Consider the following 15,896-nt stretch of genomic DNA (forward strand, 5'->3'; position numbering starts at 1 on the left):
GAGCTCGACTATTCTTCGCTTGTCAATGTCTCATCTGATGGTCTCCTTGACTCATTCTTTGCCATTTTGAACTCTTCTCAATTTGCTGTTCCTGACTCGACATTCGGCAGCTCATCCGCCGATGCTACAAACAAAACCCAGTCAGCAATTTTGTCTCAGCATGGCATCATCAGGGCACAATCATTGAACTCCAAGAGCCGACGCCATCTATCTTCGAGGGGAACATTTCCAACAGCGAATGGCAATACCATTGTCAGTGGTATTGATCCTGATGAGTCAGTTTCTCAAGCCGTCCCAATTGTCAGCGGTAGCAAAATGGCAGGAAAGGTCAGGCTTCACCAGGATGAGATTGCTACGCGAATTTTGCAATCTCTTGTGGGAGCACTGATGGTCCTCCACATTACCTCGTGGATTTATTGGCGAAGAATCCGACTTCCTCGTGCACCAACGACTATCGCTTCTATCACAGCCCTTCTTGTTGACGGCAACCTTTTCAAGTCACTACCCCGCGCCGCACAATGGCAGCCAGATAGTGAGCTCGAAGCTATTTTTACTGAAGGAAACACACCACAACGATTCGAAATGGGATGGGACCGCAGAGGGCGGAACAGGGGTCGCGATGGACGGCGAAAGAAGGACGAAGGCAACTTCGGTATTCGCGCAATCGTCCCAAAGGACTCGATACCGGAGGAAGTAGAAATGAGGCCAATCCCCCCTCCCAAATCACCACCGAAGCCAGTAGAGGAGAGAGTTGGGATGGTTTCTCAGGGGACAGCATCGTTTGGGGGTGACAGTACCCAAAGGAAATCCGTGATGCTCGCCAAAGGACACACCGCAAATTCCAAGTCCAAGAGTTCCAAGAGCTCCAAGGGTTCTCAGGGGAGCAAAGAGCCAAAGCACAAAAGATCCATCTCATCAGCATTGAGTGGGCCGAGGGAGTTGGTCAAAGTGTGGTGGGCTGGAGGAGGAGGAGGAGGAGGAGGAGGAGGAGGAAAGAGTTGATGTTGATGTTGCATTTTAATGATACATAAGGGGAACGGAAAAGTACAAATTTTCTTTTTATAATTAGATGTATGTAATGATGAATAATTTAGATATCCGATTCTCGAATCACCTAGATAAGTATATTGTCAATTGCCAGATTCTTGTTCATAACATCGAGCCACTAACAGTCTATGGGATTTAAACATCGCCTTTATTCCCGTAGATGCTTGAGATCTTCGGTTAGTCATCTTCGACCAATTAAAGACCCCACCATCCGGGCCGATCTATCCCGAACTCGGGATAATTTACCCAGCGAAAATTTAGCAATTCGAAGGCGCAATGGAGATAAGATGGAGGTACTTTAGGGGACTTGAAAATTGTCTCAACACAAATATCAGCAAGTTTTTGGGGATGAATGCTTATCGCTCAGGGCCTGGAGGGCTGTAGCGATATGATGGAAGGAAGATTGGTGACAAAATGTCTCAATTGTAGTATAAAACATGAATGACATGTATATGCACTATCCTTTCTATTCGGACTTCGCTCATGTCGCGTAATGATCCCCCGAAGTCGAGGTACCATGATGGCGTCCACGTCCCTTTTTTTTCTGAGCTTCCAGTTCTTTGGCGGGCCTTGTTCTAGTTTGTGCCTTATAGCGCCTATAGTCCCCTAAATGCCTCGAGAAACGGCGGCAATGCCCTGAAAGCTGCCCAACTTCTGCCCTCTCAACGGTCGCTTCTGCTTCTCAGCACCACCAATGCCGGGTCCTTTGTAAGGCCCCTGCAGTCACTTTGGGTCCCAAAGAGGCTTAGTCCACGCCAAAGCTTCGAAGTACCTCAGTCGTCGGAGCTCAACATGCAAAAAACTCCACGTCTGTCCAACCCCAAGAATTTCCTCCGATCCCGACTCTTTCTCTCCCTCTCCTTCTCACGACAGAGCTGTATCACTCTCCGTCCTTGACTTCTTCCCTCCGCTCTCGATCTCCTTTTCGTGATCTCACGTCACGTATCTAAATTATTCTTTCAATTGCCAATCCGGCCGGTGAGTGCTTTTTCCAGCAACCCCCCAAATACCCCAAAAAGTGGCTCAATTCATATTCGCGCTGCCCCCATCTATATTCAACACCAACTAATATATCTCTATCAATCAGAAGGACCTTAATATCTTCCACAATGCTCAGCGCCGCTCTCCGAAGGCGTGTTCTCGCCCCTACTCACAGCGCTCTGCGAACCGGCTTTGCTGCCCACGTTGTGCGACACTATGCCTCTTTCCCTGAGCACCAGGTCATCAAGATGCCTGCTCTGTCTCCTACCATGCAGGCTGGCAACATTGGCGCCTGGCAGAAGAAGATCGGCGATTCCATCGCCCCTGGTGACGTCCTTGTTGAGATCGAGACCGACAAGGCCCAGATGGACTTCGAGTTCCAGGAAGAGGGTGTTATTGCCAAGATCCTGAAGGATGCTGGCGAGAAGGATATTCCTGTTGGCAGCGTAAGTCGTCGAATTTTTTGAATCCACTCAGGCCACCGCTCGGGTCTCGGGGTATCTTACTCCTATGGCCAACGCTGTTTCAACGTCGATGTACAACGTTACTGACTCCGTTTTTCACAGCCCATTGCCGTTCTTGTCGAGGAGGGTACCGATGTCGCCGCTTTCGAGAAGTTCTCTGTCGAGGACGCTGGTGGTGCCGCTAAGCCCGCTGCCCCCAAGGAGGAGAAGTCCGAGTCCAAGTCTGAGTCTGCTTCCACCCCCGAGCCTTCTTCTGAGCCCCAGCAGTACGAGTCTCAGGGCCGCCTCCAGACTGCTCTCGACCGTGAGCCCAACATTGCCGCCCCCGCCAAGCGACTTGCCCGCGAGAAGGGTATCAGCATCGATGGCATCAAGGGTACCGGCAAGAACGGACAGATCACTGAGGCCGATGTCAAGAAGGCTGTCAGCAGCCCCGCCGCCAGCGCTGCCTCCAGCGCTGCCTCTTATGAGGACATCCCCATCAGCGGCATGCGCAAGACTATTGCCAACCGTCTGGTCGAGTCCACTCAGACCAACCCTCACTTCTACGTCACCAGCTCTCTCTCCGTCAGCAAGCTTCTTAAGCTCCGCCAGGCTCTCAACGCCTCTGCCGATGGCAAGTACAAGCTCTCCGTCAACGACTTCCTGATCAAGGCCATCGCTGTTGCCAGCCGAAAGGTTCCCCAGGTCAACTCCAGCTGGAGGGACGGTAACATCCGCCAGTTCAACACCGTCGACGTTTCTGTCGCCGTTTCCACCCCTACTGGTCTTATCACCCCTATCGTCACTGGTGTCGAGGGCCGTGGTCTTGAGGCTATCTCTGCTCAGGTCAAGTCCCTTGCCAAGAAGGCTCGTGATGGCAAGCTCAAGCCCGAGGAGTACCAGGGCGGTACCATCTCCATCTCCAACATGGGCATGAACCCTGCCGTTGACCACTTCACTGCTGTCATCAACCCTCCTCAGGCTGCCATCCTCGCCGTTGGTACCACCAAGAAGGTTGCCATTCCCTCCGACAACGAGGCCGGTGTTGAGTTCGACGACCAGATCACCCTAACTGCCAGCTTCGACCACAAGGTTGTTGACGGTGCCGTTGGTGCCGAGTGGCTCAAGGAGGTCAAGAAGGTTATCGAGAACCCTCTTGAGCTCCTTCTGTAAATTGGGGGTTGAATAACATTTAACTCTAAATTCAGAAACATACAGAGAGCCCAAAGGCCAGTCGAGCGAGGAAATGACTTTTTATAGAATAGGCGGAGATGATCTCAGTAGGACAGAAGAGATGCGGCAAGGAGTTTACTCGGGAGTTCGTGGGAATGCCTACGAGAGTGATCCTGGGTAGAAGCCGAGGCGACGAGCAGTTCATAGAGCTCCCATCGCTCGGTCACGTTGCAGCAAGTGCGGAAGATTTACGAGGCGGAAAAGCCCATGTACAATGACCATTGATTAATAATGTTATATCCTTTCGAACTTGGGGGGTGTTTTGGACAAAGAATCTACTGCATATCCCTCATTATATATTCGCTCCTCTCTGTGTCTTTCCGACCATATTACGAGTCCTTATTCGTGTGTAGCTGACGCCCTTTGGCTCGAACAGACGACTTGGCACTGATCATTTCTGTTTCAGTTGACAACGTCGCATTGGCTTGGTCTGAACATGTACTAAGACTTGGGTATAAGGTATGGGTTCTCTATGAGCAAGATCGTGTCTCAGGTTGTCTTGAAAGCCATACCGCGCATTAGCACATCTTAACTTGTATGACCAATAATACAAGTAGATGTATATGATACCTATATAAAGATAACTGCCCAATAGATATGTACTATTCCATGAGGTGGGATTAGTCTTTTATCATACATTCATTACCATTCGTTACCTGCGATGCCGTGTCTAGAATTGTGAAACGACCGATGGGTCAACAGATTCAAACTCTTGAGGCATATTACCTCTGGCCCAATTGAATCCACCCATTCCGTCTAAACCCAGATCACCCATCACCATCCAGTCCAATGGAATATCCATGATACCTTGCATGGCATCGCCGTCAAGGAGCGGCACATCAATTTGTATCACCTCCTCGTCTTCAGGTTCCACAACTGGTATCCCTTCACGTTCGGCAGCCTGTTTCAGCAGCTCGTAACTTTTGTTGCCCATACGTGCCCCAGCGTCAATGACAGTCTGGTCAATATCTTCCTGCGACAACCCCAGCTCCATAGCATCAGCAAGTGCTATAGAAGCACCAACGAAGCAGTATCCTTTAACGTTTGTCTCTCCTGCGAGCACTCTTCGCTCATACCATATTTGAGCAGCGTTGAGAACAGAGCGAAGTTCTCCATAACCCATAGTCGGAAGGCCACCAAGACTATCGCGTTGCTCTTCACACTTCTTAATAAACTCGAGTGCCACAGAAAAGAGCGTTAGAGTGGGCACCACACGAAAAAGCCCTGAGCCGTTTGTGATCAAACGATTGAGGCTTGTCGCAGGGTCATTCGAACCACCAGGGGGGTACGTTCCATAGCGTGGTGTTGAAAGGGTACATAGTTGCGCGAGCTTGAGCGAAGAGTCGAGTGATACTTTGCGAGAGTAATAATAGGTTGGGTCGTCGTTGGAGCGAGCTACCATAGGCTGATGAAGAGACAGAAAACAGCGGTATGTAAACATCTGGACCAGAGCACTGTGGAATTGCGTGAAAATAATGCGCGGTTGATGCCTTTGGGCTTGGGATAGAGCAGCAAGCGTCTCGGTGAGGGTGCGACATGCTTTTGTAAGTTCAGAGTTCAGACGTAGTGTTTCGGTGTAGGACTCTTTGGATCGAAATTCGTTGACGTGTTTGATAATGACCAAGCGAAGCGCGTAAGACTTTTGAAGGGCAAGCTGAACCGACATATCAGTCAGAGCCCCAGGGTCGCCAGTTGGTTGTCTTTCAGCATCCGGTTCATCGGACAGTTCGTTATCGTTAAGATTGGCTGGGAGCCGTGTATCGTAGTGCTTAGAGGAAAGCAAAGGTGGGCCTCCAGCGTCGTAGGAAGATTGCAAGTTGAGTTCGAGAATAGTTATCCATAGCCGTCTACGGATCTCGGAGCGGTATTCAGACATGTTGGCAAGATGTTTGGGATCCCGATGCAGGCCCATGTACATAGCTTGCCTGACTAGAGCTCCTGCAGTGACCCAGGTAAGCTCCTGGCCAACTCCGCAACAACCCTTTGCAAGACTCAGCATGCACATGATCTGAATACCAGCGATCGTCATCCTGCTCTTTTCCGGCGGTAACTGGAGCCAGATCTGTACCTCATGGATCCATTGCGTGGCAGCAGAGCGCAAGCTGAAGACATCATCGTGGACTGTTGCTCCAATTGCCATGCAAGTCTGGAGCTGCATCACAAACACTTGGCTAGCAGCTTCGGGATTCTGCCAGTAACGTTCATACTCTGCCCAGAATGTAGGGCCATGCAGAATCCGGAGGGCGCCCTCAAATGTGGCGAAGTAGGCGTTGACAAGCTGATCTGCAAGTCCACGTTCGGGAATGGTATATCCCAGCTTATCTGTTGAAATAGGCTTCAGGCGATGTGATTTAATGATGCGAGCTAAGGTTTTACATTTAGCGAATACCAGATGAGGTTCCTTGTTTCGTTCATTTGGCAACTTGAGCACATCGAGGACATTAGGAAACTGTGTGTTCACGTTAGAGAAGAAGTTCAAGATATGAAGCGGGCAACAGACCATGACAATACCATTCATCCAGTGGCTCTGGCCGAAAAATCTCGTCTTGGAGACAGTACCCTTCATTGGAGCCGGATCCGCCTCCTGGTCATCGTGTTGAATCAATATATCTTCTCCTGGCTGGGTGATGTGACATGACTCGGCAAGCTTCTGCTCAAGCTCCTTGACCCTAGCAGCCAACGCATCAACAGTTGAAGTTTCCGAGTTTGACCCTACTGTAGAGCTTGGAATGCTGGAAGATTGTCTTTTTGCAGAAGAATCCGAAGGGGTTGTTTTTCGGGACAGGTCAACGACAGGGGCTGATCTCCCCGGCACATGTGAAGATGAGTCCGCAGCGCCTTTCTTGGTTCGCGAGGCTGGGACATGTGTAGGGGCATAAGTACAAGGCGATATATTTGATTTGAAACAATTTGAACACGGCAAATTTCTGTTGCATCGAATCTTTCGGCGCCGGCATTGCTCACATGCTAGGGCCGGTCTACGCCTCTTCTTTTCCGTCTTGGCGGCCGAAGACACGGCCATGGCACCCCCGGCAGCTGATGTATCTGCCGAGAACGCAAGAGAATCGTCTGCCGGAGCTAGTATCCCTTCTTCGATTATGGTCTCCTGGCTTACATCAAGCGGATCATTTAGAAAGAAGCTGGGGGTTGATATGATTGGGGGTGAGTTTCGAGACATGCTTGATATCCCGAGAAAACAGCAAATAGCACGAAATCGAAATCAGCGAGAAAGAACGGTGAATTCAAACAGTAGTACACAGTCACACTCTAAACTATGAGAGAAAGGAAGTTGCACGCATCTTGGTGAGTCTCAAGTATGTAGACATACAGTGGGGATGCAAAAGACCGAGCCAAAAGACCGAGAGTTTCTGTTAGTGATGAGATGCAGGCTAAGCCTAAAGAGGAAAGTATACAAGAGAATTGAATTCTTTGGCAGAAACATCTGATTTATGCTTACTTCTAATTGTTGTCGAATTCAGTTTTTTCCCTTTCATACTGCGGAGGCCATTGAGATGAAAATAAGCATTCGGTCTAGAGTTCGTCCGTGAATTGTAACCTCTCGACTTGCCTCACTTCAGTTTGGCTAGAACCCTGAACTCCACAGTAAGCCAGGGGTCTCAAAAAGTGCTTAGATAGGTGCTTACCCTATTGCCGTTTCCTTGCTCCAACATGTGTAAAATCAAGACTGACATAAGACATTGACACTGGGAAATCTTAGGGATCAACGATAAAAGGCGTCCTAAAGGTACAATAAACGTCAATTTCCAGGCTTTAGGATATTCAGGCAAGTGACCTAAGAGTGCTCTTCATAGAATTATGATGTACCGGCTATGAATCCCTTCTCTTATTCCAGCGGCCAAGTTCTTCGTCATGTTGAAAACACCCAGAACTCTTCTCATCGTAATTTTATTTACACTTGTTATACAATTCGTCATTCATCGTCAGCATCGTCACCATGTACTTCTTGCCATCCCTCCCTAGGGCTTGCTGCTTTTGCTAGGAGGTTCCTCGTGACTACTAGACGCCATATCTGAGGTCCTAGTTCTTCATCGTTCTTGCGATTTGCCTCGAGCCAAGTCCGTATTTGTCCTCGGACTTCCTTGTTACTAGTTAAGGTTGTTAATTCCGCGGCCCAGCCATACATAAAGATGGACAGCTTGGAACTCTTGAAGCCACTACTCAACGCCACATCCTGGGCTACTTGGGGAAGTACGCCCTTGGCTATAGCAGCGGATATAGCGTCCATGTCCCACGGCTCATCGACTACGGACACCGGAATCTGAACATTGGAGGGTAGTGGATGAACAGTGAGTTCCTGAAACCGCTCGCGAATGAGGTCAGGGGTCATGTCTTGTGTACCAGTACCATACCAGGGTATCAACAACCTCCCACGTTGGCGCTCAGACTCAGTTCCAACGGTGCGTAGAACATCATGAAAATGCTCTGCCGCCTCTCGTGTGCAAACGAGTTGGCGATCTGTCAAAACTGGATATAACACACGAGCCATGAGTCCACCTGCGTGCGCATTTTCTTCTTCTATTTGTGCGCGCGTTGTCCGCGACTGCCACGGTTGGGGCTCAAGGTCTAGATGTGTCAAGTCAGAGATGAGGTCGATAAGGATAGTGTGGTCGAGATTGATTGTGGATGTAAGTGATGCCAGTTCATCGCCAATGAGATTCTCAATGGCTATATCGAGTGGTGGGCCGGGAGCAGTGACAAAGTCACTATCTTGATCTTCGATGATGACCTCGACAAGAGGATCAATGTGTTTCAATTGATAGAGTAGAATGTCCAGCTCTTCTTTGCCGCGACTGAGACTAGCAAGAACAAGACGTATTCGAGGGAACCGATATTCGTGACGGTTCATTCTCGCAGCTGTCACTAACCGTTGCACGTATTTTGCTAACGGCGTATCTTCCCACTCATCTCGATCGACTTGCTCCCCAAGTTCATGTTCACCCCATCCCCAGCCACAGTCGCTCATCTGACGAGCAAGACGGTCGCGAGAAATAGCCTTGACGGTGATCCATTCCCGCCCCCCTTGAACGACATCGACTTCAACACGGCCCTGCTCTTTCAATAGACGATGCATATCGTGCTTGTCTTTCCCTGAAACCTGTCGTTTCTCGATTTCCTGCCTTCGCGCATCTTTTGTAGAGCCCTGGAACGATTGGTTGATGGCGACAAAGCCATGGCTTTTCTTGAGTCGGTTCCATTGGGCAATGCTTTGAGTTGTAAATGTGACGCTGGCATCAAGCTTTCGTTCTCGAGCCGTGAGCTGCTGAGCGTCATAGTTTGGGTCTGATGAAAATTCGTCGATGAGGTTGCATAATGTGCAATTCTCGCGCTGTAAGGATTTAAGAAAAGTCGGTAGTCCTGATGACGATACAGGTTTCGATTTTGCTTCTAGACTTGATATAAACTTCTGAATCTCATAAATGTTGGCGACAAGAAGCGTCGAGTGGCACTTTGCCAGATCAAGTATCTTGGATCGGCGTAGAGCCGTTTCTGTGTCGTCTAACATGATGCCTAATTGGGGATGAGCATCTGGAGTATTGGAAAGCTTGCTATGAAGCTGAAGGGTGTAAAAAATCAAACACCAAAGACTTGGATTGAAGAGGCATAAGCTGACTCAATAATTTCGTCTCTTGATATCAGGTACCTACCTAAGTATTGATTGAGCCCCTTGTGGCTGGTGAATGATGAAATGCAATTAATCCTCTGGAGGTATCGGTAGGTACCTGTTGCCTCAGAGGACACTATGCCCCTTCTCGGCCCCTAATTGGCAGCTTACGAACCATCTGGGGCTATGGAAAGGGTCCCGCAGTCAGAGCTCACTATTGGAAACTGGGGCCTCCACTGGTAACGCTGTCCACTTCGACGGGCTTCGTATCCCTGGTATTGAATCGTACCTGGACTAAATAGTGTATACTAGCCTTTGAAAGCTGACGACAACATCACCAAGACGCAGGCTCTTTTTCTTCTCTCCTTCTTTTTTGCTGGCCTGTGATCAGCTTGGATACTCATCCTATTTGTGAGTCTAACTTTTATGCCTTAAGTTTGGCCTGCGTGCAGCGCCGAGACTTTTAAACTTACAGCGTATAGGTGAGCTCTAGCTCCCTCTCCCGCCGCATCCACGTCTCCTTTCTTTAATTGCCCTACGAAAACGACCCGACTTGAACCTCACAACCTCCCTCCTTCGACCCCGACCTTCTCGATTACCTTCTCCCCTACCGAATGGCCACTGGCCTTTTCTGCGCTCCCTCATGAGCTCCCTCAAATTTGTAGTGTCCTCACTTGAGGCCATTGCCGCGTCTAAAGATGCGCAGCGCAACAAGCAGCTAGAGGAGACCACCACCAAGGCACTCGACGCCATCAAAGAACAGGACCAGCTCCCCGACCCCGAGATCGTTTTCGCTCCCCTACAACTAGCATCGCGCTCCACGAATGTGCAGCTTACCACGACTGCTCTGGATTGTATCGGGAAGCTCATTTCCTATTCATACTTCTCCGTACCAAGTAACCCTTCCGAAGGGACCGAAGAGGGTGCTGAGCCCGTTGCTCCCCTGATCGAGCGAGCCATCGACACTATCTGTAACTGCTTCCAAGGCGAGACAACCGCTGTTGAGATCCAACTTCAAATTGTCAAGTCTTTGCTTGCAGCTGTCCTCAATGACAAGATCGTTGTCCATGGCGCTGGCCTCCTGAAGGCAGTGCGACAAGTATACAACGTCTTCCTGCTGTCGCGGAGCACAGCAAACCAGCAGGTTGCCCAGGGCACTTTGACCCAGATGGTTGGTACTGTTTTTGAACGAGTCAAAACAAGACTGCACATGAAGGAGGCCCGTCTCAACTTGGAACATCTCAAGAATGGCTCGAGCAACGCTACCTTCGACCACGCCGAATCAACCAATGGCGCCAACGACAATGGCGACCGCGACGAGTCGCCAGCTGAACCCTCCGAGGCTGCGGATTCCGAACCAGCCGAGAGCGGCGCAAAGCTCACACTGAAAGATCTTGAGCATCGGAAGAGCTTTGACGACTCGAACCTGGGCGATGGACCTACTATGGTTACAAGGCTCAAGCCCGAACGAAAGGAGACTGGTACTCCAGCGTCTGATCAGGCCGGTCAAGACTCCACCCCCGCAGAGGATGGCGACGTGCTGGACGCTGAGGACGAGGTCTACATCCGGGATGCCTACCTCGTCTTCCGATCCTTTTGCAACCTTTCAACCAAGGTTCTACCACCTGACCAGCTGTACGACGTCCGCGGTCAACCAATGCGCTCTAAGCTCATTTCTCTTCATCTTATTCACACCCTCCTTAACAACAATATTGCTGTTTTCACTTCTCCCTTTTGTACGATTAAGAATTCAAAAAGCGGCGACCCTACGAGTTTCCTGCAGGCGATCAAGTATTATCTTTGTCTAAGTATCACCCGTAATGGCGCTAGCTCAGTTGACCGGATTTTCAACGTGAGCAGCGAGATCTTTTGGTTGATGGTTAAGTACATGCGTGCTGATTTCAAGGTGAATCGACTTCTGGAGTGCAAGCCCTGATTTACTAACAATCTTGACAGAAAGAGATTGAGGTCTTCTTGAATGAAATTTACTTGGCTCTTCTCGCACGGAGAACGGCGCCGCTGTCGCAAAAAGTTCAGTTTATAACAATCCTTAACCGGTTGTGCGCCGACCCCAAGGCTCTGGTTGAAATCTACCTTAATTATGACTGCGATCAGACGGTCGATAATATTTACCAAACAATCATCGAGGATTTGTCCAAGTTCTCGACGACCCCGCTCACTATTACAACAATCAACGAGCAAGTGTACGAAGAAATGCGATTGAAGACCACCCCTGCGAGCGAATGGCAACTCAAGACAACCCTCCCACCCCCCCTGACAGTAGCTCACATCGCTCCCCATCAAGATTCAGAGCCCGACTACCCCAAAGAATATGCGATCAAACGATTGTCCATTGAAGCGTTGGTTGAGACGTTGCGATCCATGGTCAACTGGTCGGCACCGATACGAGGTGACGCCGAGCCCACACATCCTGAAAACCAGGACATCAAGGGTTCTCTAGATATTCGACCGTCGATAGACCCGAGCATCAACGACAGCGTTTCTCGCGTGGAAACTCCTCTACCTCCATCAACCCCTATTCTGGAAGATGACCCGGATCAGCTAGAGAAGGAGAAGATGAGGAAGACGGCGTTGATGAAGGGAATTAACCAGTTCAACTTCAAGCCGAAGAAGGGTATCCAGATGCTCATTCGCGATGGCTTTATTCCAAGTGACAGCCCCAAGGATATTGCCGAGTTCTTGTTGAGAGAGGACAAGCTCGACAAGGCTCAGATTGGAGAGTACTTGGGTGAAGGAGAACAGAAGTACATCGACATTATGCACGCATTTGTCGACACCATGGAGTTCGCCAAGCGGAGATTCGTCGACTCGTTGCGCCAATTCCTTCAGTCTTTCCGTCTGCCTGGTGAAGCTCAGAAGATCGATCGATTCATGCTTAAATTTGCCGAGCGTTATGTTCTTGGAAACCCCAATGCATTCGCCAATGCCGACACCGCATACGTCCTAGCATATTCGGTTATTCTACTCAATACTGATTTGCACAGCGTCAAGATCGCCAAGCGCATGAGCAAGGAGGAGTTCATCAAGAACAATCGTGGTATTAATGATAACGCCGATTTGCCCGACGACTACCTCCTCGGCATCTATGATGAAATCGCTGCTCATGAGATTGTTCTCAAGAGTGAACGGGATGCAGCAGCCGCAGCTGGCAATGTGCCCGCTCAATCCACTGGTATTGCTGCTGGCCTCGGGCAGGCTCTTTCCAATGTTGGTCGTGACTTGCAGCGCGAAGCCTACATGCAGCAGTCCGAAGAGATCGCTCTGCGCTCTGAACAATTATTCAAAGATCTGTTCAAGAGTCAACGACGTAAAGCTGGTACAAAGTACATTCTTGCAACTTCCTTCAAGCATGTCAGCCCTATGTTCAGCGTTACCTGGATGTCGATCTTTTCCACCCTCTCAAGCCAAATTCAGAAGTCTCACAATCTCGAAGTGAACAAGCTTTGTCTTGAGGGTATGAAGTTGGCCACACAAATCGCCTGTCTGTTCGATATGTCCACGCCCAGAGAAGCATTCATGTCGGCATTGAAGAACACAACCAACTTGAATAACCCTCAAGAGATGTTGGCCAAGAACATTGAAGCCCTCAAGGTCGTGCTTGAGTTGGGACAGACTGAGGGTAATGTTCTCCGTGAGTCATGGAAAGACGTCTTGATGTGCATCAGTCAGCTCGACCGGCTTCAACTTATCTCAGGTGGTGTTGACGAGAGTGCTGTGCCTGATGTATCAAAAGCTCGTTTCATACCCCCACCAAGGTCCGAGACTTCCGACTCCCGTTCATCAAGCTCCAAGAAGTCGACACGGGCCAGAGCAGGAACTTCAACAAAGGGCTTCTCTACCGAGATTGCCCTCGAGAGTCGGTCTGATGACGTGATTCGCAGTGTCGACCGCATTTTCACCAACACGGCAAACCTGACTGGTGAATCTATGGTCTACTTTGCTCGGGCACTGACAGAAGTCAGTTGGGATGAGATCAAGGTGTCTGGTTCTAATGATATGCCTCGTACCTACAGCTTGCAGAAGATCGTCGAGATCAGCTACTACAACATGAACCGTGTCAGGTTTGAGTGGAGCAACATTTGGGAAGTCTTTGGCGAACACTTCAATCGAGTTGGATGTCATAACAACATGAACATTGTGTTCTTTGCGCTTGATTCGCTGCGCCAACTGTCAATGCGATTCATGGAGATCGAGGAATTGGCCGGTTTTAAATTTCAGAAGGACTTCCTGAAGCCTTTCGAGCATGTGCTTGCAAACACGCATAACGTCACGGTCAAGGACATGGTTCTCAGATGTTTGATACAAATGATTCAAGCCCGTGGCGATAATATCCGATCCGGCTGGAGGACCATGTTTGGTGTTTTCACAGTCGCTGCCCGCGAACCTCACGAAAGTATTGTTAATCTGGCTTACGAAAACGTCAACCAGGTGTACAAGACCAAGTTCGGAGTGGTGATTTCTCAGGGTGCCTTCACTGATTTGATCGTATGCCTGACAGAGTTCTCCAAGAACCTCAAGTTCCAGAAGAAGAGTCTGGCAGCTTTGGAGCTACTCAAGTCTCTGATTCCTACTATGTTGAAGACACCCGAATGTCCATTGTCTCAAAAGTACAACAACATTCCACCCCCTGATGGCGCATTGCAAACTTCTGAAAAACGATCACGATCGAACACTTCGGTTGAGGAAGGCTATTGGTTCCCTGTCCTCTTCGCTTTCCACGATGTCCTCATGACCGGCGAAGACTTGGAAGTGCGATCAAATGCCCTCGAGTATTTCTTCGAAACCCTGTTGAGGTATGGCGGTACCTTCCCAGCCGAGTTTTGGGACATTCTATGGCGTCAACAACTATACCCCATCTTTATGGTGTTGAGGTCTCGGCCAGAGATGAGCAACGTTCTCAATCATGAGGAGTTGTCAGTGTGGTTATCAACCACCATGATCCAGGCGCTGCGAAACATGATCACGCTTTTCACACATTATTTTGACGCCTTGGAGTATATGCTGGATAGATTCTTGGAGCTACTGGCGCTCTGCATCTGCCAAGAGAATGATACCATTTCGCGAATCGGCAGCAACTGCTTGCAGCAACTGATCCTCAAGAATGTCACCAAGTTCAAGCCAGAGCATTGGAACAAGCTTGTTGGCGCTTTCTGCGAATTATTCGAGCGAACCACTGCATACCAGCTATTTTCAGCAACCGCAATTAACAACACCGCCTCAATATCACCTCCTCCCAATGGCCTTGAATTCTCTGCTGGCGCAACAGATGCTACACCCGTTGACGAGAAGTCTTTAAAGATCAACAACAGGAAAGACTCGCTGGATGAAGATAGCAGTGCCATCCCTCAGCCCGACGATGATGATGACCTTCAGACGCCGACCGGAGACGGCCCTCATGTCGCGCTTGAAGAATTTAAACCATCATCGAATCTCCAGCAACAGCCCGTTGTAGTGACAGCAGCTCGACGACGGTTCTTCAACCGAATCATCTCCCGTTGCGTTTTACAGCTATTGATGATTGAAACAGTCAACGAACTCTTCAGCAATGACACTGTCTACGCACACATTCCCTCCCAGGAGCTCTTGCGTCTGATGTCACTACTCAAGCGATCCTTCCAGTTTGCTCGTAAATTCAACGAGGACAAGGAATTGCGTATGAGGCTATGGCGCGAGGGTTTCATGAAGCAACCACCCAACCTTCTCAAGCAGGAGAGTGGTTCAGCTGCAACTTACATCTCAATTCTTTTCCGCATGTTTGCTGATGACGCACCGGAGCGACTGTCGAGCCGACCTGACGTCGAGGCTGCGCTGGTGCCTCTGTGCAAGGATATCGTCCATGGTTACACCACTCTGGAAGAAGAAAGCCAGCACCGAAATATCGTTGCATGGCGCCCTGTCGTTGTCGATGTTCTGGAAGGTTACACTACTTTCCCTGAGGATGCTTTCAAGAAACATATTCCCGACTTCTATCCTCTTGCGGTTGAGCTTCTCACAAAGGATCTCACGCCAGACTTGCGCGCCTCGCTCCTGCTAGTGTTGCGACGAGTTGGAGAGGTGGCACTGGGCATTGAAGGAATGACACATGCCAGGCAACGGCAAGACAGCGTGGCTAGCCGTATGACGGTTGAGCCGATGGGTGACCGAGAGGCAGACGCGAGGAGAATGCTATAGGACGGACTTCCTCCGCGGTTGTTAACGGTGAAGAGAACCAGGGCGTTGGATGGAATCATAGAGAATGTTGATGTTCGTGACGGTGTTTTAGATACTCCAAGTTATCGCATATAGCGATAAGTGGACATGTATTATGGGTTGAGTTGAGATGTGCCAATACATACAAGTTTATGTCTTTCATGAATTATTGTCTTGGTTGTGTTTGTAAGACCTACGCTTTGGCACCTTGAATCTAGATATTCTTGCAACACGGACTATAGCACTTGGAGTCACAGGCTCTCACTGGCTGCGTAGCATTAGAAACCCTGGCTTTTAAGAGCATAATAGATGGATAAGTGAGTCTTAATGTCACTTTATTAGGTTCTTAGGTCCTT

At 49.5% G+C, this 15,896-nt stretch overlaps 5 protein-coding genes across 5 annotated transcripts; 3 read left to right on the forward strand and 2 right to left on the reverse strand.

Annotated features, from left to right (window-relative positions):
- Nucleotides 1–315: 315 nt before the first annotated feature.
- On the forward strand, nt 316–1,002 carry FGSG_04172 (uncharacterized protein; the record flags this gene model as incomplete). Its single annotated transcript, XM_011323155.1, has 1 exon — nt 316–1,002. One exon carries the CDS (start codon nt 316–318, stop codon nt 1,000–1,002), a length of 687 nt encoding a protein of 228 aa, XP_011321457.1.
- A 1,154-nt stretch (nt 1,003–2,156) lies between these two features.
- On the forward strand, nt 2,157–3,647 carry FGSG_04171 (uncharacterized protein; the record flags this gene model as incomplete). The annotated part of the gene is made up of 2 exons (XM_011323156.1): nt 2,157–2,474; nt 2,595–3,647. 2 exons carry the CDS (start codon nt 2,157–2,159, stop codon nt 3,645–3,647), a joined length of 1,371 nt encoding a protein of 456 aa, XP_011321458.1.
- A 730-nt stretch (nt 3,648–4,377) lies between these two features.
- FGSG_04170 (uncharacterized protein) lies at nt 4,378–6,885 on the reverse strand (the record flags this gene model as incomplete). The annotated part of the gene is made up of 3 exons (XM_011323157.1): nt 4,378–6,156; nt 6,208–6,563; nt 6,672–6,885. 3 exons carry the CDS (start codon nt 6,883–6,885, stop codon nt 4,378–4,380), a joined length of 2,349 nt encoding a protein of 782 aa, XP_011321459.1.
- A 753-nt stretch (nt 6,886–7,638) lies between these two features.
- Nucleotides 7,639–9,231, reverse strand: FGSG_04169 (uncharacterized protein; the record flags this gene model as incomplete). Its single annotated transcript, XM_011323158.1, has 1 exon — nt 7,639–9,231. One exon carries the CDS (start codon nt 9,229–9,231, stop codon nt 7,639–7,641), a length of 1,593 nt encoding a protein of 530 aa, XP_011321460.1.
- Nucleotides 9,232–9,973: 742 nt separating this feature from the next.
- FGSG_04168 (uncharacterized protein) lies at nt 9,974–15,522 on the forward strand (the record flags this gene model as incomplete). The annotated part of the gene is made up of 2 exons (XM_011323159.1): nt 9,974–11,236; nt 11,287–15,522. The coding sequence occupies 2 exons, from the start codon at nt 9,974–9,976 to the stop codon at nt 15,520–15,522; spliced, it is 5,499 nt and encodes a 1,832-aa protein (XP_011321461.1).
- Nucleotides 15,523–15,896: the final 374 nt, after the last annotated feature.

Source organism: Fusarium graminearum, chromosome 2 (assembly GCF_000240135.3).
Source record: "Fusarium graminearum PH-1 chromosome 2, whole genome shotgun sequence".
Taxonomy (NCBI): Eukaryota; Fungi; Ascomycota; class Sordariomycetes; order Hypocreales; family Nectriaceae; genus Fusarium; species Fusarium graminearum.